General features: G+C 42.7%; 1 protein-coding gene across 2 annotated transcripts; it reads left to right on the plus strand.

The window, feature by feature from the left end:
- Positions 1 to 665: 665 nt before the first annotated feature.
- On the plus strand, positions 666 to 13,876 carry svbp (small vasohibin binding protein). Of its 2 annotated transcripts, none has more exons than XM_060851994.1 (3): positions 666 to 759; positions 4,446 to 4,562; positions 9,571 to 13,876. In XM_060851994.1, exons 2-3 carry the CDS (start codon positions 4,449 to 4,451, stop codon positions 9,667 to 9,669), a joined length of 213 nt encoding a protein of 70 aa, XP_060707977.1. In that variant the 5' UTR covers positions 666 to 759; positions 4,446 to 4,448; the 3' UTR covers positions 9,670 to 13,876. The 2 variants fall into 2 exon arrangements, with proteins under 2 accessions (XP_060707977.1, XP_060707979.1); XM_060851996.1 differs by lacking the exon at positions 666 to 759 and adding an exon at positions 960 to 1,037.
- The last annotated feature ends 9,435 nt before the right edge of the window (positions 13,877 to 23,311 follow it).

Consider the following 23,311-nt stretch of genomic DNA (forward strand, 5'->3'; position numbering starts at 1 on the left):
TCTGTCCCATAATCAACACCATAAGACAGTGTTAACTGACAGTTGACACTTCTGAGATCTTACTATTTAAAAATTGGCTGCTGTGTTTTTAGTAACCCTTTGAAAAGAAATCATCTCCTTGGTCTGGAGCAATGTGAGACCTCTTTTGGTTGTGAAAGGTGCTATATTAATGCAAATTTATTTTATGAGGGGTGGTTGAACTTGTGATTCCTAAACTTTCACAAATAATTGTAACTTATCTGATTTATGTTTTTCAATATGGTGTGATATTTTTGTTTTAAAATAAGGGTCCCTTTTCCCCAGTTCTCTCTCTAAGGGTAAAATCTGATAGAATTGTAGACAACCTCCCTGCAGTGAATTATCTAACCACACCAGGCTGCTGCCATCATTCCTCCCAGCCGCTGGTGTCGCTGCAGTGAATGAGGAACAGCTCCCCTCTCCCCCACCACCCATTGTCATAACTCCTCCTAGCTCCTGGTGTCGCTGCAGACACACTCCTGCGGTAGCAGCTGCCTCTCAGACACCCCCCCCCCCCAACCTTTCCATTGTCATGACTCTTCCCGGCCGCTAGTGTCGCTACAGCTCCGTCTCCATGGAAACCATCCACCCACTCCCTCCGTCCAGCCCGGATGATTATAAGTGACGGACCTGGTTGCGTCGCTGTGTCCGCCGGTAGTTTGGGCTCGGCTGTTGTGGACGGCACGGAGTGATGAGTGAAGGTTCCGCTGGGTTAATCGCTGCTGTTGATCTCGGTTTCGGGTGAGTGTGTTAGGCGCTGCCGCGGGGCAGAGGCGGAGCAAAAGGATTTACTTTTGTGTGTGTCAGACGCCCTCTTCTTTTTAAATGTAGATGTAGGTGGTGGCTGAAGCTGTTGTCTATGTTAAATGTCTCCACCTCATGTCCACTCCCATACAGCTCCTAGTCTGGGCAAGGCCCTCAGTGTCCAGCCTTCACTCACTCCTGGCAGGAGGCTGGAAGATCACAGCAAGCCAGGTAGCATCAGGAGGTGGAGAAGTCGACCTTTTGGGGAGCTGCAGGTAAAGGAGGTGGCGTGGGGAAGTTGGTGAAGTGGGGACAGGTGGAGACAGGTAGAGGGTATGACCTGGTTGGTCAATGGAGGGGAATGAATCTGGTTAGTGGCTGGGAAGGGAGTCAGGGGATGGGGAGGGAAGTTATTTGAAATTGGAGAACTCGGTGTTGAGTCCTTGGGCTGTAGGCTGCCCAGGTGCAAGATGAGGTGTTCCTCCAATTTGTGACTTGATTCTTTTGTGGCAATGGAGGAGGCCAAAGCTGGTCCTGTTGGAAAGGGGAGTGGTTGGGCAGAATTTAAATGGGTGGTGACTGGGAGGTCTGGTCAGTCTCTGTGGGCTCAGGTGAGATGCTTGGCAAAATGTTCCCTAAGTTTATGTCTGGTCTGCGTGATGTAGAGAAGACCACATTGGGAGCACTGGATACAGTAAGTTAGGTTGGAAGAGAGACAGGTTGCACCTGAAAGGATTGTTTGGGGCCCTCATGGAAGTTAGGAGTTGGGGGGGGGGGGGAGTATGGGGGGGTTGTGTGCCAGCAGGTTTTGTATTTTTTTCTTGATGCAAGGGAAGGTACCTGGAGCTTGGGGGATTGGTGGGGAGGATGGTGCAAACCAAGGACTGTTGAAGGGAATGGTCCTTGTGGAAGGCAGAGGGGGGTGGAGATGATGTTCTTGTTGGTTGGGTCTAGTTGGAATTGGTGGAAGTGTTTGAGGATGATGTGTTGGATGTGGAGACTGGTGGGGTGGTAGGGGAGGACAAGGGGTACTCTGTCTTTATTGCATTTGGAGGGGGCTTTAGAGCTGTAAAATGGGGAATGGAGATGGTGTGGTGAAAGGCTATCTGGATGACTGAGGGAGGAAAAGCATGTTGTTTGAAATAGGTGGACATCTGGGATGCTTGAGTGGAATTTCGTCTCATCTGAGCAGATGTGGCAGAGGAGGTGGAATTAGGAGAATGGAATGGATTTGGGTGGTATATTCTTTGAAGGGTTGGTGTGGACTTGTTGGGCTAAAGGGCCTGTTTCCACACTGTAGGGATTCTAGGATTCTTGCAGGATACTGGATGAGAGGAGGTGTAGTCTGGGTAGATATGGGAGTTTGTAGTAAAAGTCTGTCTGGAGACTGTCGCCAGAGATGGAAATGGAGAGGTCAAGAAAGGGGACAGAGGTATCTGAGATGGACTAAGAGAATTTGAGGGAAGGGTGAAAGTTGTGGGCGAAGCCGATTGAACTCCTTCCGTAAGAGACCAGCAAAGCCCGACCCATCCAGGTGCCCATGGCCACCCCTGGGATTTGGAGAAAATGGGAGGAATTGAAGGAAAATGTTTCGAGTGAGGAGCAGTCTGGCAAGGCAGAGGAGGGTATTGGTGGAGGGGGACTGGATGGGTCTTTTGAAGAGGAAGAAACGGAGAGCCTGGAGGCCATCCTTGTGGAGTATGGACGTGTAGAAGGACTGCACATCGATAGTGAAAATACAGCGCTTTGGGCTGGGGAACTGGAAGTTACTGAAGAGGGAGAAGATGTGGTTAGTGTCACAGATATAGGTGCGAAGTGCCTAAACCAAGGGGGAGAGAATGGATTTGAGGTAGTACGAGATGAGTTTGGGGCAAGAGCATGCCGAGACAATGGATCGGCCGGGTAGTTGGGCTTGTGGATCTTGGGAGTAGGTAGAACCGGACAGTACAGGGCTGGGGGCCATATGAGTTTGGAGGTAGCGGAGGTGAGATCACAAATGCAATAAGGGCATGCACAGTGAGTAATCTTTGGTACGGTGGGTCATGGGCAAGGGGGAGGTAGGACATGATGTTGGAGAGTTGTTCCTGAGCTGTGAAAGCTGTTTCTCTGCCACAGCAGCATCTCAATTGACCCCCTCAGTTTCTGTAGAAGGGACAACAAAGAAAATTTACAGCCCAGGAACAGGTCCTTCGGCCCTCCAAACCTGAGCCGATCCAAATCTACTGTTTAAACCTGTCGCCGATTCCTAAGCATCTGTATCCCTCTGCTCCCCACCTACTCGTGCATCTGTCCAGATGCATACTAAAATGTCAGCAGGTTTCCACCCCGTCTGCTCTCTCCATTGGGTGTGGTTTTTAAAGCTGGACAGAGTGAGGAATGGCTGCAATGCCACAGGCTTAAATAGCCTTGTGAAAACTTTGTTGCTCAGCCCCACACAAGAGGATACTCACGTGGAATGGCGACCCCTCATGAAATTGTTCCCCTGTAAGAAAACACTGCTGTCACAGGGAGAGAACAATTTAGCATTTTATAAATGGATTGTAGCTCACTGGGGTCTTGTATCCCAAAGTTCAGTGTTTTATCATTGAAATAATTTTCTTTCTTCATTTTCTGCCATTATAGATGAGGCCTATTGGTATTATCGCTGGACTATCAAAGCCAGAGACCCAGATAATGTTCTGGGGACCTGGGTTTGAATCCTGCTTTGGCAGATGGCAGAATTTGAATTTAATTAAAAAGGAAATCTGAAATTAAGAGTTCAATGGTGGCCATGAATCCATTGTTGATTAGCAAATTTTGAGAAGATTTGTAGCTCAGGTTGAGGTTCTCTATGAAGGTTTACTCGCTGAGCTGGAAGGTTCATGTTCAGACATTTTGTCACCATACTAGGTAACATCTTCAGTGAGCCTCTGGATGAAGCATTGCTGATGATTCCTGCTTTCTATTCATATGTTGTGGTTCCTTTTGGGTTGGTGATGTCCTTTCCTGTGGTGATGTCATTTCCTGTTCTTTTTCTCAGGAGGTGGTAAATTGGGTCCAAGTAAAGAGAATTCCGAGAAGCATGGCATTCCAACCGGAACTCTGTCAACAAACACGTTGACGTGGACCCTATTTACCACCCTCTGAGAAAAAGAACAGAAAATGACATCACAGGAAATGACATTACCAACCCAAAGAAATCCCAACATATAAATAGAAAGCAGGAATCATCAGTAATGCTTCGTCCAGAGGCTCACTGAAGATGTTACCTGGTATGGTGACGAAATGTCTGAACATAAACCTTCCAGCTCAGTGAGCAAACCTACATCCAGATCCATTGTTGGACTAACCCATGTGGTACACTAATGACCTTTCGGGAAGCAAACTGCCATCCTTGCCTCGTCTGGCCTATATGTGACTCCAGACCCACAGCAATGTGTTTGACTTTCAGGCAATTAGGGATGAACAACAGATACTGCTGAGCCATCCATGAATGAATAAAGAAAAAAAATTGTTTTTTTTGTGTTTTAAGATTTTACTGGAGAATGATGACACTATACAACACTTTTCACTATATTTTTGTGACAATAAATAAATTAAATCAAGTATAAGCAGTCATTATAGGACCACTGAGATCTTAGTTGTATCAAACCCTTTCGAACTGCATTTGGATCTATCTTCCCTTCAAATTATTACCTTTGCAGGACATGGAACCGTCCTGTCGTAAAGAGAAGCCAAAGGCAAAGGAGCCACCCTACCGAGGGGATAAAGCCAAACAGAAATCTGCTTTGCAAGAACTCAAACAGAGGCAACGGGCTGAGGTATAGGTTCTGCTGATACCTGAATTAAGCATTGTGAACGATAAAGCAAGAACATAACTGCAAGAATCTGTAGATGTCCAATCGTCTCCAATGTCTGTTGGAGAGGTTTTAAGCTAGTATAGGAGGAGTGGGAACCAAAGCAGAGGGTTCGATGGGTCAGATTCAGGTCAGGAAACATAAAGTTGAACATTAGTTAGTGATGGAGTCTGCATGTCAGGAAGTCAAAAACCAGGATTTAAAAAGCATGAAGAATGTGGTTCTGTTTGAAGAAGAACAAAGAGGATTGATGGCAGACCATGGACGTGATTTATATGAATTTCCGAAAGATTTTCGACAAGGTTCCTCATGGTAGACCGGTTAACAAGGTTAAATCATGTGGAATACAGGGACAACTAGCCATTTGGATTCTGAACTGGCTCAAAGGTAGAAGACAGAGTGGTGGTGGTGGTGTTACAAGGATCGATATTGGGTCCACTGCTTTTTGTTATTTATGTAAATGATTTGGATGTGAACATATGATGTATATTAGTAAGTTTGCAGATGACATCAAAATTAGCGGTGTAGTGGATAACAAAGAAGGTTACCTCTGAGTACAACAGGATCAGATGGGCCAATGGGCCGAGGAGCGGCAGATAGAGTTTAAATTTGATAAATGTCAGGTGCTGCAATTTGGAAAGGCAAATAGGGTAGGGCTTATACATTTAATGGTAAGATCTTGGGGAGTGTTGCTGAGCAAAAAGCCCTTGGAGTGCAGGTTCATGATTCCTTGAAAGTGGAGTTGCAGATAGATAAAATAGTGAAGAAGGCGTTTGATATGCCTTCCTTTATTGGTCAGAGCATTGAGTAAAGGAGTTGGCAGGTCATGTTGTGGCTGTACAGGACATTGGTTAGGCCACGTTTGGAATATTGTGTGCAGTTCTGGTCTCCTTCCTACAGGAAGGCGATTGAGAAACCTGATAGGGTTCGGAAAATATTTCTAAGGATGTTGCTAGGGTTGGAGGGTTTGAGCTTATATGGAGAGGCTGAATAGGCTGGGGCTATTTTCCCTGGATCATTGGAGGTTGAGGGGTGTCCATACAAAGGATTATAACATCATGAGGGAATGGATAGGGTAAATAGACAAAGTTTTTACCCTGGGGTAGGGGAGTCCAGAACTAGAGGGCATAGGTTTTGGGTGAGAGGGAAAGATATAAATGGGACCTAAAGGGCAACTTTTTCATGCAGAAAGTGGTGTGTGTATGTAATGAGCTGCCAGAGGAAGTGGTGGAGGCTGGTAAAATTACAACATTTAATAGGCATCTGGATGGGTATATGAATAGGAAGGGTTTAGAGAGATATGGGCCAAGTGCTACAAATGGGACCAGATTAATTTAGGATATCTGGTCGGCATGGACGAGTTGGACTGAAGGATCTGTTTCCGTGCTGTACATCTCTATGACTCTGTTGTTTAAAACAATACAAAGGAAATGCCAAGCAATTATTAGCCAGTTAATCTTGCTTCACTCATGAGCAAATAGTTAGAATCAATCCTGATAAATTATCACTTAAAGGCATGGAATTGTCAGGGATAGTCAGCGTGGCATTTTTAAGGGAAGGTCACGCCTTAGAAATTCTTTGAGGAAGTGACGAGGAAGATTGATGGTAATGCAGTGGATGTTGTTTACGTGGAAATAAGACATTTGACAAGGTCCCAAATGCAGACTGGTCAAAAAATAAAAGCCTACGGGATACAGGGTTATGTGTCAAATTGGATCCAAAGGTGACTTAGTAACAAAAGGTAATGGTCGTTGGCGGTCCTTTCAAATGGAAAGCTGTTTCAAGTGGAGTATCCTCGGGATTAGTGTTGGGACCCGTGCTGTTTGTTTTTTACATTAACAATTGGGACTTGAACATGAGGGGCACAATTGAGAAACTTATGGATGAGAAAAAATTGGCTGTATAGTAGATAGTGTAGAGGATAGCTGTAAGCTCCAAAATGATAGAGATGGAGTGGGCAGGAGAATGGCAGATGGAGTTCAACTCTGATAACTGTAAGGTAATTAGGGAGGCCAAACTGTAAACTGGAATACACACTAAACAGGAATATACTGAGAGGGGTGAAGTGAGAGATCTTGGCATGTGAGTGCACAGGTTCCTGAAGGTGGCAGTACAGGTAGATAAGATTGTAAAGAAGGCGTATGGAATTCCCTCCTTTGTTAACAGAGGTAACAAATACACAAAGTAGGGATATAGTGATGAAACTGTGTAAGACACTGGTAAGGCCACAACTGGAGATTTCTATGCAGTACTGGTCCCCACATTACAGGAAAGGTATAATTGCTCAATAAAGGATGTAGGGAAGATTTACTAGAATGTTGCCAGGGCTGGAGAACTGTAGCTATGAGGAGAGATTGGGTTTGTGTTCCTTGGAACAGAGAAGGCCAAGTGGTGACATGATTTGTGGTACACAAAATTGAGGGGAACAGGTAGAGTAGACCTGTTTCCTTTGGCAGACAGTTCAAAAACCAGGAATCATAGATTCAAACTAAATGGCAAAAGGATGAGAGGAGATGTGAAGAAAGCTTTGTTTTGTGTAGAGTGGTGAATACCTGGAAGTTGCAGCCCTGATTTGGTGATTGAGGCAGAGACCATAAATTTTTTTTTAAAAAAAGATACCTGGATCTGCACCTTGAATGCTGTAGTGTCAGAGTTGTATAGCACAATAAACAGAACCTTCAGCCCGACATATCCATGCTGAACAGATATCCTTAATTAACCTAGCCCCATTTGCCAGCATTTGGCTTCTATCGCTCTCAACCTTTCCTATTCATATACCCATCCAGGTGCCTTTTAAATGTTGTAATTGTATCCGCCTCCACCACTTCGTCTGGCAGCTTGTTCCAGACACACACCACCCTCTGTGTGAAAAAGTTGCCCATTAGGGTCCCTTTTATATTTTCTCTTCTCACCTAAAACCTATGCCCTTTAGTTTTGGGCTCCCATAAACTGCAGGACAATGGGCTGTGTTCAGGAAAGTGGGATTAGAAAGGACGTTTGGGCGTCTTTGGGTTGACTTGGAGAAAATGATCCAACTGCACACATGCATACTCCATGATGTATCAATTCTATGGTTCTACTGCAAGAATGGAGCCCAGTAGTTTATGGTCTGTCATCAAATGCATAATTGAATTACCATCTTTAGTAGTGGTTATCCTTGCTGCTTGACCACAACTAACAGAGTAACTGATTATATTAAAACAAAATATCGTGGTTACTGCTGCAATTTAAAAATAAAGACAGAAATTGCAAGAATTTTGCAGCAGGTAAGGCAGCTATGGTGGAAAGAAAAAATGTCGATTTTTCAGATGTGGAAGATTTCAGAGACACAAGCACTAAACAACCTCACCACCCTGTGGCTGAGCACTTCAACTCCCCCTCCCACTCCACCAAGAATATGCATGTCCTGGGCCACCTCCACCACCAAACTCTAGTCACCTGATACCTGAAGGAAGAACACCACCTCTTCCACTTTGGGACCCTCTGACCACACAGGATCAATGTGGATTTCACTAGTTTTCCCCATTTCCCCTCCCACCTCCAATTATCCCCAATCCAACCTTCCAACTCGGCACCCCCATCTTGAACTGTCCTACCTGTCCATCTTCTTCCCGTCTAGCTTCTCTGCCCTCCTGACCTATCACCTTCATCCCCACCTTCATCAACCTATCGCATTCCCAGCTACCTTCCCCACACTGATGCTCCTACTCCTCGGATGCTGTCTGACTGTGCTGCTCCAGCACCACACTGTTAGACTCTGATCTCCAGCTTCTTTGGTCCTCACTTTCTCAGAGTATTTTTAGTAATTTGTCTTCCCAGACTTTGACAGCTTGGCTGTGGATTATCCTCTCATTGCCATAGGAGAGATCTTCTCCCAGTTAGTAATTGTTGATGGGTTTCCCAGTTTGGATAAGAGCATCTGATTTCTCAAAATTTGAAAGAAATTGAGTCAGGCTGTTAATTTTCACATTGTCCTTTAACCACCTTTCCTACCCGGGTAAACTCCAGTGATTTATTGGAATGTTAAACCAGATGGAGTGAAGACAATCTTTCCAAGACAGTGTGTCTCAGACCCACCGCACTCCTGAGTCACATCAGAATTGCATTACCTTTTTGTAACAAAAACTGAAATTGCTGGAGAAACTCAGCAGGTCTGGCAACATCTGTGGAGAGAGAAACAGAGTTAATGTTTTGGGTCCAATAACCCTTCTTCAGAACTCCCATTTTTCTGTTGCTTTGGAAACTGTTTCCCAACACAAGTCAGTAGTGATCAAATCTTGCATACTCAGAGTGAGAGTTATAGCATATTTAGAATCCCTTTTGGAAGATGGCATTTTCACTTGAAATGCCTGTGTGCATTTTTAGCTAGTGCCAATTACTATGAAGTTCCACAAGCTTAGCTTTATCTCAGTCAACATTCATTGTTAGATCTGGCAAAATACAAATGCTCACACAGATCGGCTGAAATTCTCTCCCGTGTCTGGTGTATGGCCATAACTTTCTAACTATTTTCAAAGTCTCGACCCACTTCTCCCTAGCATTTCTGAACCCCAGTTTGTAAATCCCTGCATGGGTTTCCTCCGGGTGCTCCAGTTTCTTCCCACAGTCCAAAGATGTACAGGCCAGGTGAATTGGCCATGCTAAATTGCCCATAGTGCTAGGTGCATTAGTCAAAGGGAAATGGGTCTGGGTGGGTTACTCTTTGGCAGGGTCGTTGTGGACTTGGGGCAAAGGGCATGTTTCCGCACTGTAGGGAATCTGAAAAAAAAATTGGCAAATGATTTGTTTGATCAGTTCTTTGCTCTCCATGGAGAGCCTATAATAACATCCATACATGTCAGAAGTGGTGCTACAGTATCATTACCTCCAAGAGGTCTGCAGATTTTCTGAAGTTACTCTTGTCTGCCTGGTATTGCGTTGTTTTCATTGATACAGTGTTGAACTTAGTGCTGTTTCCACCTCTCCAAAACAGATTTATGCCTTAAACAAAGTAATGACCGAGCTGGAACAACAACAGTTTGAGGCTTTCTGCAAACAAATGCAGTCGCAGAATGACTGTGGACAACACTGACAACGTAACACTACGGCTTGGAACAGAGAGATTTTATTCTGAAAACACTAAATGCTTATGCAGAGCAACGCATTTCCAAAAACAAAGTCCTGGTCTTTGCCTGGAAATCAACTTCAATATATCAGGCAAAAAAAAACATTAACTCCTCTCAGATTGCAAATTATTTTGGAAAGAGAATAGAAACATGTTGTTACTTTGTCTCCACACACAATTGTTTATCTTGGAAGAGAATTTCATAGAAAGCAGGGTTACTGATTATTTTTAAGGTAAAACTAGATAGATAGGCTCTCAATTGAAAGAGTATATAGTTTGGTAGGACAGTAGAGTTGACCCCTCAATGAGAACAGCCATGATCTTGTTGAATGGGTCAAATAACCTTTGCCTACTCGTAATTAACATTCTCTCGAGTTAAAACTTTTCCAGTTAATACAAAGCTTCGGCCAAAATGGGTGCTGGCGTAAATATGAGCACTACTGCCTAACTGCGCTAGAGTGGGGGTTTAGAAGGAAAAAAAATATAAAGTTCAGGCAGCAGTCATTCGAGGTTGTACATCTGGTGTCTGGTGTCTTGCTTTGCTTCTGTATGGACATGCCAATACTGGATGAGGACCAGATGGACGTCAGCTGCCATGTCCTGCTGAAATAGCCTTCCATTGGCTTGGTACTCAAGCTGAATGAAGAATGGATGGCCTCAGAGAGGTACCAAGGAAATGTGGTCCTCTCTTGAATCTAGATTTTAAACAGAGCCTCAATACTGATCATCTTCTAGCTCTGTGAGAATGATGCCAATACTTGCCATTTTATCAAATGAGCTGAGATGAATAATCCTTGCATGCTCTCCCTGTATTTAAATATCTTGCTGTAGAAGAATAAGAGGCCATTTAAACTATTGAGGCTGCTGCACTCAGTATTCAATTAATATTTTAATATATTATGGACTTTGTCCTACACTGCTATTTCCTGCTGACTCCTCAATAACTAACAAAAAGATTCCTCCTCCCTCTCTCCCCTGAAATTACCAAGCAATGCTTAACCTTTCTAACCCACAAGCTCCCTCCCCTTGACAGAAAATTCAACAGAGCACTATCTTAGTCAGCACTTGAATGTTCTTCATTCAGGAATCTCTTCCAGTTATGCAATTACCTGTAGGGGGAGAAAATGCTTTCTCTGATCTCTGACCTTCTTTGAACTTTGTGAAGTTTACAATTGTGTCCTTGTATTTTATACTTGTTTTTGACAAAAGTATCTTGCTCTTGTTCTCTGTCTCTTGCTCTGTCTCACTCACTCTCAGTTCTAACTAAAAGAAATAACAAACTTCAGCTTGCACCCAAAATTGGGAAACCTCTGAGCCAAGCAGAGAGACTACGTTCTCCACTTTTACAGTGCCAATCAAATTAGTTTTTAAATCCATCTTTTTTGAGTTTTTGGGATCAGTAAATTTTAAAGAATGTTTGTTTGAAATCTCTATTTGAATGTTTCCTTTGTCAATGAATTGGTTTAGAAGAGAGGAGTTTTATTTAGCTTAAATGTTGATAGAATACAATTCCTGGATGCTATCATTCAGTCTAGCTTAACTGCCAATTGAGAAAGCCAGGAATGTCGTCCTCCTGCCCTCTCCCTTTTGCTTTGGACAAAGTCTTGAAGCAATGTAGTCAGGATAAGTACCTGTTATAATGAGAGCTGGGATCAGTACAATTTTACTGGATAGATCTCAAGAAATGTAAGCTGTAACAATTAGAGTCCTCCTTGGAAACTGCCATTCAGAATTATAGTGCAGAAATAATGAGCCATTGGGATAAATACTTGCATGGTGCTAATGTCACTGAACTAGTAATCCACAAGCCCAGTTTAATGGATTGGGGAACAGGGGTTCAAAACATAACACAGCAGCTGAATGGGGTTTGAATTTGATAAGTAAAAATAATGAGAGTCTTGGTTAAGAGAGATACACAAATAGAAAAGGTATGGAGGGCTATGGGTCAAATACAGGCAGGCAGACTAGTTTTGTTTAGAATTATAGTCTACATTATGGTTAGACCTATATGACCCTGACAACCATCATCAACTCTTACAAAGTCTCATCTGGTTCACTAATATCATTTTGGGAAGAGAATCTGCCATCTTTGTCCCTGTATGTGACTCTAGACCCACAGGAATGTGATTAACTCTTAACTGCCTTCTGTCTAGAAGGTCACTTGGTTCAAGGGCAATTAGGGATGGGTAAGAAAATACTGGAATTGCCAGCAAAGCTTATATCCCAAGAAAGCATTTTTTTAATCACCTTTTACCTTCATACTTCAACTAACAAGATTTTTTCATTGTGCATCATTCAAAAAAAAATGTGTATTTATAAATATTTTTAGTCACCTCATTCAGACAATTTTATGTTATATCTCTGGAGCAGGTGGATCTTGAACGCAGGTCTCCTGTCCAAGAGATAGAGACACTACCATTGCACCATGAGAACTGATGTGTATTTATGTACTGGTATTTATGTGTTTGATTTATTTATTGTGATTATATAGTGTAATTTGTACATTGTGAAGTTTCAACACACTGGAGAGAAAGGACAGCTTCCACTTTAAATGACCATGAAGAAAGAGCTTCAGCTGGGAGTGAAAGCCTGGGGTGGGATATTTAATTCATAAATTGCCCATTTTTAAAAAACATTATTAAATACTGTGAAAATGATTGTGGAATGTTAATACAATTATGTTCAGTGCACTTTGAGTTGCACCAGTCTGAAAAGGCATTCTTCCAGAAGCTGGCCCTGTCCACAAAACCGAACCATGTGTCCACGGTGAAAGAATCATTGGCAAGTTCAGCTGAAGCAGCAGATACTTCACTAGTTCTCTCAGGTGCAAAGGCACCAACTGCAAAGCATTTCAACACTTTTAAAAGTAACTTTTTAAAAAAAGAAAATCTGTGAAACAGACTACTTTATCTCAAAATAAATGGTTCATTTGTTTTTTTTTTGATGTTATTTTTAGAGTTTGTTGGCTACATGGATTTGCTGTTGGAGGTGGGGGGAGGTTTGAACTGAGTTACTCGTGCTGATAGCTGGTACAGACATAATGAGCCAAATGGCCTCTTAATGTGTTCTAGCAGCTCCTGTGTGCAAATTTTAAAATCAGCAAATGCAAGAGGTGACACTGATTAAAGCCGTTTTCTTTTGTGATTAAATAATTTCAAATGTGTTGATCAAGCTACACCAAATTACTACTAAAGAGGTTTTTAAAACATATCTTAAATACTGCCTAATGTCACTAGCCCGAAGCAGATTTTGTTGGGAAAGTGAGTGCAGTTGCGTAGAAAATCAAGAAATAAAACCACCTTTTTCAAAACTTAGGTCACAGTCTGCGCCTGCATCACCAACACATTCAAAGCAGAAACTTTATCCTATCATGTTTAAACCAGTTATGATTTATGCTTAATGGAAACCAGCTGTCATTCCAGAGCCATGTTACTGATGATCATGTGCCTTATGCATCCCACTGTAGCTTCATTTATTTTGATAAGAACAAAGGTCTTCTTCTATTTCCCACCTTGGAAAAAACACTCCAAGGTCTTCTTCTATTTCCCACCTTGGAAAAAACACTCCGTTTGATAGATAATACTTTCACGCCTGCTGCATTTCCTTAGTACTGCCCTAGAGTGGCAGTGTAGATTATGTGCTGAATTCTCTCAAATGAGTCTTGAACCTACCAGTACCTGAGTAGAGGCAAGGAGCATTTTCAGCGTTAAGGCTGATCTGTGCCCAGTCCAGAAAGCATGAAATCGAAAAAGACTCATCTAAGCATGTCTTCCCTTGAAAACGGCAGTCTTTTGATTTGTTGTTTCAGTCAGACTTTTATTTTCCCCTGTTCCTCTCCAATGCTTCTCAAACCCATCTCTGCTCTAGCTCCAGCAACATGCTAAGGTTGCTGCGTCTAGCTGACGTGTTGTGCTGGAATCAGGAGTGTGTACTGCAGCACAACAAAAACAACTTGTCGCGATTGGTTCCTCATTTTTGGTTGAAACTGAACTGGTGCTTGCATTGATGAATTTGTTGAAGAAAGAAGTCAGACGGTTTACGGACGATGCTGAGTATTCAGCTGGAGCCTGCTATCATTCAGTGTGGTTATTTATAGAATCTATTAAGTAGTATCATGTAACATGCTGTAAAATGTATTGTCTCACGTCTTTGTGAGCCTCTGCTTATTAAAGATTGCCTGTGAATGTTGACACAAAGTGTGTAATCATTTCTGCCACTAACATACTGTCACCATTGACTTTGATTCCCCACCACAAGTTCTGTTCCCTAGTTACTGACTCCGTTTGCCCTCCCTACTTACTGTTTGAGACTGAACCAGATGGTTTGCAACCCCATGCTCATATTTGATCCTGAGCGGAGTCCATTTTCATCAACAACTGCCTACTTCCACCTGTCTCAGCTGATCTGCTGCTGAAATTCTCATTCATGGCTTAGTTCCTTCTCGACTGGACAATTCCCATATCTCCAGCTGGCTTGTCACTTGGCGTAAATTCAGCATTCCATAACTTTCACTAAGTCCGACCACCTATCACTCTTCTCCTTAATGGTCTACATTAACTGGTTCATCAACTTCTTTTATTCTAAAATGTTCAGCCATTCACTGACATGCCAAACCAGCACAACTGAAATTCACAGCTTGCTGTAAAATAAATTGGAGACATTAAAATCATCACTTTGTGTTGAGATACATGTCTGAGGACCAGGTTGTCAATTATAGGCCGAAAGTGCTAACTGTCTAAACCTTGGAAGACATTAATTTCACAAACTTGATATTTCATTTGTTTACCTTTTAAAAAAAAGTCTTGTGTGCAGCAAGTATGTGATATCAGGATTGTTGTGAATACATACTTATAGTTGAGGACTATCTGAAATTAACTGCAAGGTGGCCTGCGACCTTTTTTTCTCCTCTGGAACATCGGAGGCTGAGGGGTGCCCTTATAGAGGTTTATAAAATTATGAGGGGCATGTGTAGGGTAAATAGACAAGGTCTTTTCCCCAGGGTAAGGGAGTCCAAAACTAGAGAGCATAGGTTTAAGATGAGAAGGGAAAGATTTAAAAGGGGCCTGAGGGGTAATACTTTCACACAGAGGGTGGTGTGTGATTGGATTAAGCTGCTAGAAGTGGTGGAGGCAGATACAACATTGAAAAGGCATCTGGATGGGTATATGAAAAGAAGAGGGTTTAGAGAGATATGGGCCAAATGCTTGCAAATGAGACTAGGCCAGATTGGAATGTCAGGTTGGCATGGATGAGTTGGACCGAAGGGATTGTTTCTGTGTTCTATTTTCAACTATTAGGATATTGGCTGGAAAACGGATTTTTAAAATTCGCTCTTGGGAGTTAATGGCTGGTCAGCATTAGTTGCCCTTGAGTTAATGGGGGTGGTAGATGCCTTCTTGAACTGCTGCAGTCCATGTGCTGTAGGTTGACCCACAATGCCTTTAGGGAGGGAATTCTCAGATTTTTCACCACGTGATGACTTGGAAATTAAACTAATAATTTAATGTAGGCTGTGGTTAATCATTTTACTAGAAGTCCAGTTACTTTGGAGAAACAGCTAAACAAAGCCTTGAAGGTGGTGAGAAATAGGGCTTATTGTCATAATTACGCATGAGGTCTGGTTTTGAGAGGACTAGTGGCCCCCATACTAATGATTGTCTCCCTGAATGTAAAGTTCTGAGCTATAGTTCTAGCAAGGACATTTCTGCAACAACCAAGTCCCTCTCCTGAAATCCTGTACTCAGTTCCAGTCCCTGGGAACTAGTTTCCAATTACTCAAATTACTGGAATCTGAGCTAGAAATTGGTGTGCAGCTGTCAAAATTCAGATTCGACAGGAAAAGCTGGACATGAGAAGCCTTCATATTTGATCCTTTGTTTCTAGACTTGCAGGGTATTTCACCCACCTCCCACCACATCCCCTACCTTTTTGCTTCTTTATAAAAACATCTCGGCAGAGCCTTGTCTTTTTTGTACTGTGCACTTGATCCCAGGTATGGAGAGATGAGAGGTGAGTCGGTTGGGTCTGTACGCATTAGAGTTTAGAAGAATGAGAGACAATCTTTTTGAAGCATATTTGGGGACTCAACAGATTACAGTCAGTTCTGCTATAATGTGTTTCTTCAATGTGAATTGGCTTCAAGGTGATTAAACAATTTAGACTATTATTTGTAGAACACAAACTTTCCTTCCTTACATTGGCTATAATGCCATTCCAGTCCCATTGGTTGAAATGGCGCTGTTATTATGCAATTTTCTTAAAATGCAGGATCACATGGGAATGGAACGATCACTTTTTATTATCAGAAAAGACTGTATTTCCTCTTGCGGACGAGTCCAAAACCAAAGGACATAATCTCAGAGTGAGAGATTACCCAGTACCTGACAGAGGAACAGTGCTCCGAAAGGTTGTGATTTAAAATCTGTCAAGCCTGATGAAGGGCTTATCCCCGAAACACTGATTCTCTTGCTCCTCAGATGTTGCCTGACCTGCTGTGCTTTTCCAGCACCACACCCTTGACTCTATTCTTGACCAGATGGGCCAATGGGCTGAAAAGTGACAGATGGAGTTTAATTCAGATAAATGCGAGGTGCTGCATTTTGGGAAAGCAAATTTTAGCAGGACTTATACACTTAATGGTAAGGTGCTAGGATGTGTTGCTGAAAAAAGACACCTTGGAGTGCAGGTTCATAGCTCCTTGAAAGTGGAGGGTAATGAGAGGTAGATAGGATAGTGAAGGAGGCATTTGGTATGCTTCCTTTATTGTTGAAAAAGCGCAGCAGGTCAGGCAGCATCCAAGGAGCAGGAGAATTGATGTTTCGGGCATGAGCCCTTCTTCAGGAATGATCAGGCAGAAGGGCTTCCTGAAGAAGGGCTGCTGCCCGAAACATCAATTCTCCTGCTCCTTGGATGCTGCCTGACCTGCTGCGCTTTTCCAGCAACACATTTTTCAGCTCTGATCTCTAGTATCTGCAGTCTTCACTTTCTCCTGCTTTCCTTTATTGGTCAGAGTATTGAGTACAGGAGTTGGGAGGTCATGTTGTGGCTGTACAAGACATTGGTTAGGCCACTGTTGGAATATTGCCTGCAATTCTGGTCTCCTTCCTATTGAAAAGATGTTGTAAAACTTGAAAGGGTTCTTAAAAGATTTACAAGGATGTTGCCAGAGTAGGAGGATTTGAGCTGTAGGGAGAGGCTGAACAGGCTGGGGCTGTTTTCCCTGGAGCGTCAGAGGCTGAGGGATGACCTTATAAAGGTTTACAAAATTATGAGGGGCATGGATAGGCTAAATAGGCAAAGTCTTTTCCCTGGGGTCGGGGAGTCCAGAACAAGAGGGCATAGGTTTAGGGTGAGAGGGGAAATATATAAAAGAGACCTACGGGGCAACTTTTTCACACAGAGGGTGGTACATGTATTGAATGAGCTGCCAGTGGAAGTGGTGGAGGCTGGTACAGTTGCAACATTTAAGAGGCATTTGGATGGGTATATGAATAGAAAGGGTTTGGAGGGATATGGGCCAGGTGCTGGCAAGTGGGACTAGATTAGGTTGGGATATCTGGTTGGCATGGACGGGTTGGACTGAAGGGTCTATTTCTATGCTATACATCTCTATGACTCTATCTGCAGAGCTCACTTTCTCCTATAGAGCAAATCAGGGCAGGGCTTATAGACTTAATGGTAAGGTCCTAGGGAGCATTGCTGAATAAAGAGACCTTGGAGTGCAGATTTATAGTTCTTTGAAAATGGAATTGCAGGTAGATAGGATAGTGAAGAAGGCTTGGTTTGCTTGCCTTTATTGGCCAGTGCATTGAATATAGGAGTTGGGAGGTTGTGTTGTGGCTGTACAGGGCATTGGTTAAGTCACTGTGCTCAGTTCAGGTCTCCATGTTACAAAAAGGATATTGTGAAACTTGAAAGGGTTCAGAAAAGATTTACAAGAATGTTGCCAAGGTTAGAGGATTTGAGTTATAGGGAGAGGCTGAATAGGCTGGGGCTGTTTTCCTTGGAGCGTCAGAGGCTGACAGGTGATCTTATACCGGTTTATAAAATCATGAGGGGCCTGGATAGGAAAGAAAGACAAGGTCTTTTCTCCAGGGTGAGGAGAGTCCAGAACCAGAGTGTGTAAGTTTAAGGTGAGAGGGTAAAGATTTAAAAGAGACCTAAGGGCAATGCAAGGGTGGTGCGTGTATGGATTGAGCTGTCAGAGCAAGTGATGGAGGCTGTTATAATTACAACATTTAAAAGGCATCTATATGAATAGGAAGAGTTGAGAGGGATATGGACCAAATGCTGGCAAATGGGACTGGATTGTTTTAGGATATCTGGTTGACATGGATAAGTTGGACCAAATGGTCTGTTTCCATACTGTACAGCTCTATGACTCTATAACCGGTATTGTGTGACTTCTGACTTTGCCTGGTTAAGACAAAAAATGAGAAGGGATTTCTCATGAGAGGGTAATGAATTCAGGTGTTGTTTTAATTGCAGATGGCTGTAGAGGCTGGTCATAAACTATATACATGGCTCATAGATTTTTAATCAGTTAAGGAACTTGAGTTGTGAGAAAAGGTGGGAAAGTGGCGTTGAGGATTATTTGAGCAAGCATGATCTCATTGAATGATGGAGCAGATTCGGTGGGCAGAGTGGCCTACTTTTGCTGCTACATCTTATGATCCTAAGGAGAAATAGTTTTAATTCAGGGTCATCACTTAGATCTTAAGTAGAGTTTCCCACTTGCTTTAAGAATTTATTTTTCATAATGTACAGATAACTTTGTATTCCTTTAAGAGGGGTGGACGATGTTTCTATTATGGACAGTAATAGCAGTAAAGAAAAGCAATTGGCCTTGTTTGGTAATTGAATCAAGAAATTGGAGACACTGGTGGAATAATGGGCCTTGATTTGCATTCTTCTCTTTGCAATCATAATATTAAAAAATGCATTTATTTCAAATGCTTGGTATCATCAAACACTGTGAGAAATGTTGCAGTGCGGTCCGTAAAAGAGTATTGCAAACTTCAGAAAGCTGTTAGTTTACCATTTCCTACAGCCTGCAGCTTCAATAAGTGACAATCGTAGAATCTCTATAGTATGGAAGCAGGCCATTTGGCTCATCAAGTCCACACCAGCCCTCCAAGGAGTACCCCACCTATATCCGCCACCCCTATCCCTGTAATCCTACATTTCCCATGGCTAATCCACCCAATCTGCAAACCCCTGGACATTACAGGCAATTTAGCATGGCCAATCAACCGAACCTGCACATCTTTGGACTGAGGGAGGACACTGCAATACCCGGAGGAAACCCACGCAGACATGGGGACAACATGTAAACCCCACACTGACAGTCACCCAAGGGTGGAATGAAACCTGTGTACCTGTCACGGTAAGGCAGTGCTAACCACTGAGCCACTGTGCCACCTACTGCCAGTCTAATTTGTCACTGTGGACCCATATCTCACTAACATTTGGGTTGCAACTACTCAAACTAATTTCAACTTTACAACCAAGAGATAGTTGGGTCATCCCATCAAACTGGACTAAATTTAATGCCAGCTTCCTGAAGAGAATGTCAAGTGCCAAGCTGACTATAGTAAATTGACCTCCCCTCACTCTACTAAGATCCATCCCACCCTGGCAATGTTTTTCTACAACCTCTACCATCGGGGAGAAGGTACAGACGCCTGAACACTCGCAGCAGCTGGTTTTGAAACAGTTTTTACCCTATTGTTGCTAAAATACTGAATAGACTTACAAACTCTTAGCATTTGCCTGCACCTGTGGTTTTATTTTTGTTTTTGCCGCTGTTTACCTACTATTTACTTATCTGTGCTATTTAACTCTGTGGTCTACCTGTATTGCTTACAAGACAAAGTTTTTCAGTGTGCCTCAGCACACATGACAATAAATTCAATTCAATAAAGTTTATCCTCTTCCCATCTTCCTTACTTGGAATCATTTATACCCAAGTCATTTCAAGTTCTGCGGTTTTTGAAACATACCGTAATCAAAGTACAAATATTAACATTGAAGTGTTAATTATAAAAGAAAGCTAGTTGAATGGTGACTGTATTACCACTTTTGATTATCCTAAAATCCCATCTGGTTCACTAATGTCCTTTAAGGAAGGAAATCTGCCATCTTTATCTGGTCTGGCCCACAAACCCACAGCAATGAAAGTGACTCTTACGACACCCTAGGCAATTAGGGATGGGTAGTAAATGCTGGTCTAACCAACGACGCCCATACACTATGAATCTTAACTATTGGTGAAGATGTTTGTGGGCACTGATAGTGCAATCCATTCCACATCATTTTGTTTTTCCTTTTGAAAGCAAAAGCCAAGATCTATTATTTTACCCCTGCAATTGTTTTTTTTGACCTTCTGGCCAGAATGTGCTGGACGGAGTCATAGAGCTGCAGCATCCATTCCTGCCCAAGTGGCCCTTTTGTGTGTCTTACCAGTTGCAGTTGTATCATTGCTGAGCTTGATTGTGTTCTCACCAGTTTTTCTCTCTCTCTCTCTCTCTCTCTCACACACACACACACACATTTTCTCCAGTAGAGGTCACTAGATAGTAACCAGAAGCACATTTCATTTCTTTTTAACATCTTCGTAAACACACACATCCACACACTCCAATTCCTAGACCAGAGACACTCTAGTCTCAACTAGCTAACTTGGCACAAATCATTCTTCAGTCATATAAATCTGTCAATGAACCCTTATCTTTTTAATCGAAATCCTTACTTGATTAGATTACTTACAGTGTGGAAACAGGCCCTTCGGCCCAACAAGTCCACACCGACCCGCCGAAGCGACAACCCACCCATACCCTACATATACCCCTTACCTGACACTACGGACAATTTAGCATGGCCAATTCACCTGACCCGCACATCTTTGGACTGTGGGAGGAAACCGAAGCACCCAGAGGAAACCCACGCAGACACGGGGAGAACGTGCAAACTCCACACAGTCAGTCACCTGAGGCGGGAATTGAACCCGGGTCCCTGGCGCTGTGAGGCAGCAGTGCTAACCACTGTGCCACCGTGCCGTGCCACTTGCTCTATCAAATCTCGACAAACGCTCCAGTTATCTAGTTACAAATCACAGAACATCAGGTTATAGTCCAACAGGTTTATTTGGAAGCACGAGCCTTTGGAGCACTGCTCCTTCATCAGGTGGTTGTGGAGAAAAACCACCTGATGAAGGAGCAGTGCCCTGAAAGCTAGTGCTTACAAATAAACCTGTTGGACTCTAACCTGGTGTTCTGTGATTTTTAACTTTGTACATCCCAGTCCAACACTGGTGTCTCTAAATCCCGTTATCTATGCATTCCCAAGTGCCTCAATAATAAGGATTTAGGTTTCTCCAAGTCCTTCAGTTGACCGTTTTTAGTTGCTTCAATCCTGCTCTCTGGAATTCCCACCTTAAAATCTCTCTCCACCTTTACAAACCTTCCTAAGTTCCACTTATTGAACAAAATCCGTGGTCAGCCTTCTCAATCTCTCCCTTCCTGGCTCTCCATCAGTTTTCCTCTGAATTTACTTAGATATTTCATGTTAAAGCTCCATATAAGTAAGAGTGAATTCCACTACGGAACCTAAATGCTATTCCTGAAGATTGCCACACTGTTTCAAATCACTAAGATTAAAATGCTGGTTTCAGCTCACCCTGGGTATTCTGTTATTAATCAATGTCAGTAAAGCAATTCACAGCAAGTAAATGTACAATGGTATTTTTAATTGGTGCAATGTATTTTTAAAAATAAAAAACAAGTGCTGATGGTGAACTCCCACAATTAATTGGAAACATATAGCGAAAAAGAATGAAAGAGGATATATAAGCATTCCTCCCCTCCCCACCCTGAATGCACTAAATTATACTGGGTACAATTTCACAAGTGTCATCAAACTCCTTGGACTGCTACAGAGAGAATAATCTCCGGGCTTTTCAGTATTAGGCCACAAACATCACAGAAAATGGTAGCCATTCCTGTAATGGCCAAATACAAATTTAGAATTCCTAGTGTTGAAGCAGACCATTTGGCCCACACTGACCCTCCAAAAAACATCACACCCAGACCCATCCTATCCATGTATCCCTGCATTACCCATGGCTAATCCATATAGGCTGCACACCACTAGACACTACAGGGCAATTTAGCATGGCCAATCTGCCAAATCTTTTGACTATGGGATGAAACTGGAACACATGAAGGAAGCCCACACAGACACAGGGAGAATGTGCAAACTTCAAACAGATAATCGCCCGAGGCTGGTATCGAACCTGATGCCTGGTGCTGTGAGTCAGCCGTGCTAATGACATTTTCCTAAAAGGCCAAGAAAATTTAGCCTTAATTGGCAAAGATTAGTGCCAATAATGTGGCTGGATTTGCTTATTTTCTTTGGATTCATGGATCTGAGTCTAAGCATAGCACTTTTATACAGTAGATCTCCTGTATTTGCAAAATCACAAATACGCCAATCTGTGCTAAAAGAAATGAACAAAGTTACATCCGGGGCAAAAATCACACATCTGTGACCTTTTTAACAAACTCCACACTCACCAATTTCAACCTTTGCAGGAAATCTCAGGAATTGAACTGTCGCAATTCTGGGGAAATGACTTGGAGATATTTTTAATAAAGCTGTCAGATATGTCTGAGAAAGGCAGGACTTGAACCTAAACCTTCTGACCCAGAGGTAAGAATGTTATCACTGTGCCAAAACAGCCCTATAGAACTGGTGAAGTCTTGATGAGAATTTAGCCACCATCATCTTTCAAATTTCATCGAAGGATAATTTAGAAGCTTGGCTGGTACCAAATGATTTATCTAGATTATCACTGGAAATCAGTGATAGAGTTCTCTTTGAAAGTTTTATTATTTATGAGGCCAGTATTTGCACCAAACATTGAACATATGGGGCCAAAAAAGACAAGGAAGACTTCAGCCCAGACCCCATTTTAAGTGGAGTTTCTCTAACCTGAAATGGGCTGATACAATGGGATTAAGGGCTTATGCCCAAAACGTCGATTCTCCTGCTTCTTAGACGCTGCCTGACCTGCTGGGTTTTCCCAATATCACACTCTCAACTCTGATACAATGGGAGTAACATTTTACCCTTGGCTCCCTTTGAGCTGTTTCTTCACTGCCGTGTGACACTCGCTGGGTGGTGTGTGTCTGCCACATTAGGCAAGGTCAACCGCGATACCTCACATGGTTGGATATACAGGTGACCCTCACTGTTTAAACAGCTTTTCTCTCAGGAGTCAAAAGACGGTTAGCCACCAGAAACAGTACCTTAACAACAAGCAACATGTTTTGGGTGGGGAGGACAGAACATTAAAGAGGACGAGCTGTGAGTTTCATTGTCTTGAAGGTCTTCTGTTTTAAATTGTCCATAGAGTTAGGTGCATTAGTCAGAGGGGATTGGTCTGGGTGGGTTACTCTTCGGAGGGTCGGTGTGGACTAATTGGGTCGAAGGGCCTGTTTCCACACCGTAGGGAATCTAGTCTAATCCTGTGCAGGCATTTTAAACCCAAAGAGCTCAAACAAAACAAATTGGTATTGATGCCTCGCATTAAGAAAAAGTACCACAAATG

This window comes from Hemiscyllium ocellatum, chromosome 37 (assembly GCF_020745735.1).
Source record: "Hemiscyllium ocellatum isolate sHemOce1 chromosome 37, sHemOce1.pat.X.cur, whole genome shotgun sequence".
Lineage (NCBI taxonomy): Eukaryota > Metazoa > Chordata > Chondrichthyes > Orectolobiformes > Hemiscylliidae > Hemiscyllium > Hemiscyllium ocellatum.

Coding starts and splice junctions, on each gene's coding strand:
- svbp (XM_060851994.1), top strand. CDS start 4,449: ATGGAACCGTCCTGTCGTAAAGAGAAGCCAAAGGCAAAGGAGCCACCC. Junction 4,563..9,570: donor AACAGAGGCAACGGGCTGAG/GTATAGGTTCTG, acceptor TCTCCAAAACAG/ATTTATGCCTTAAACAAAGT.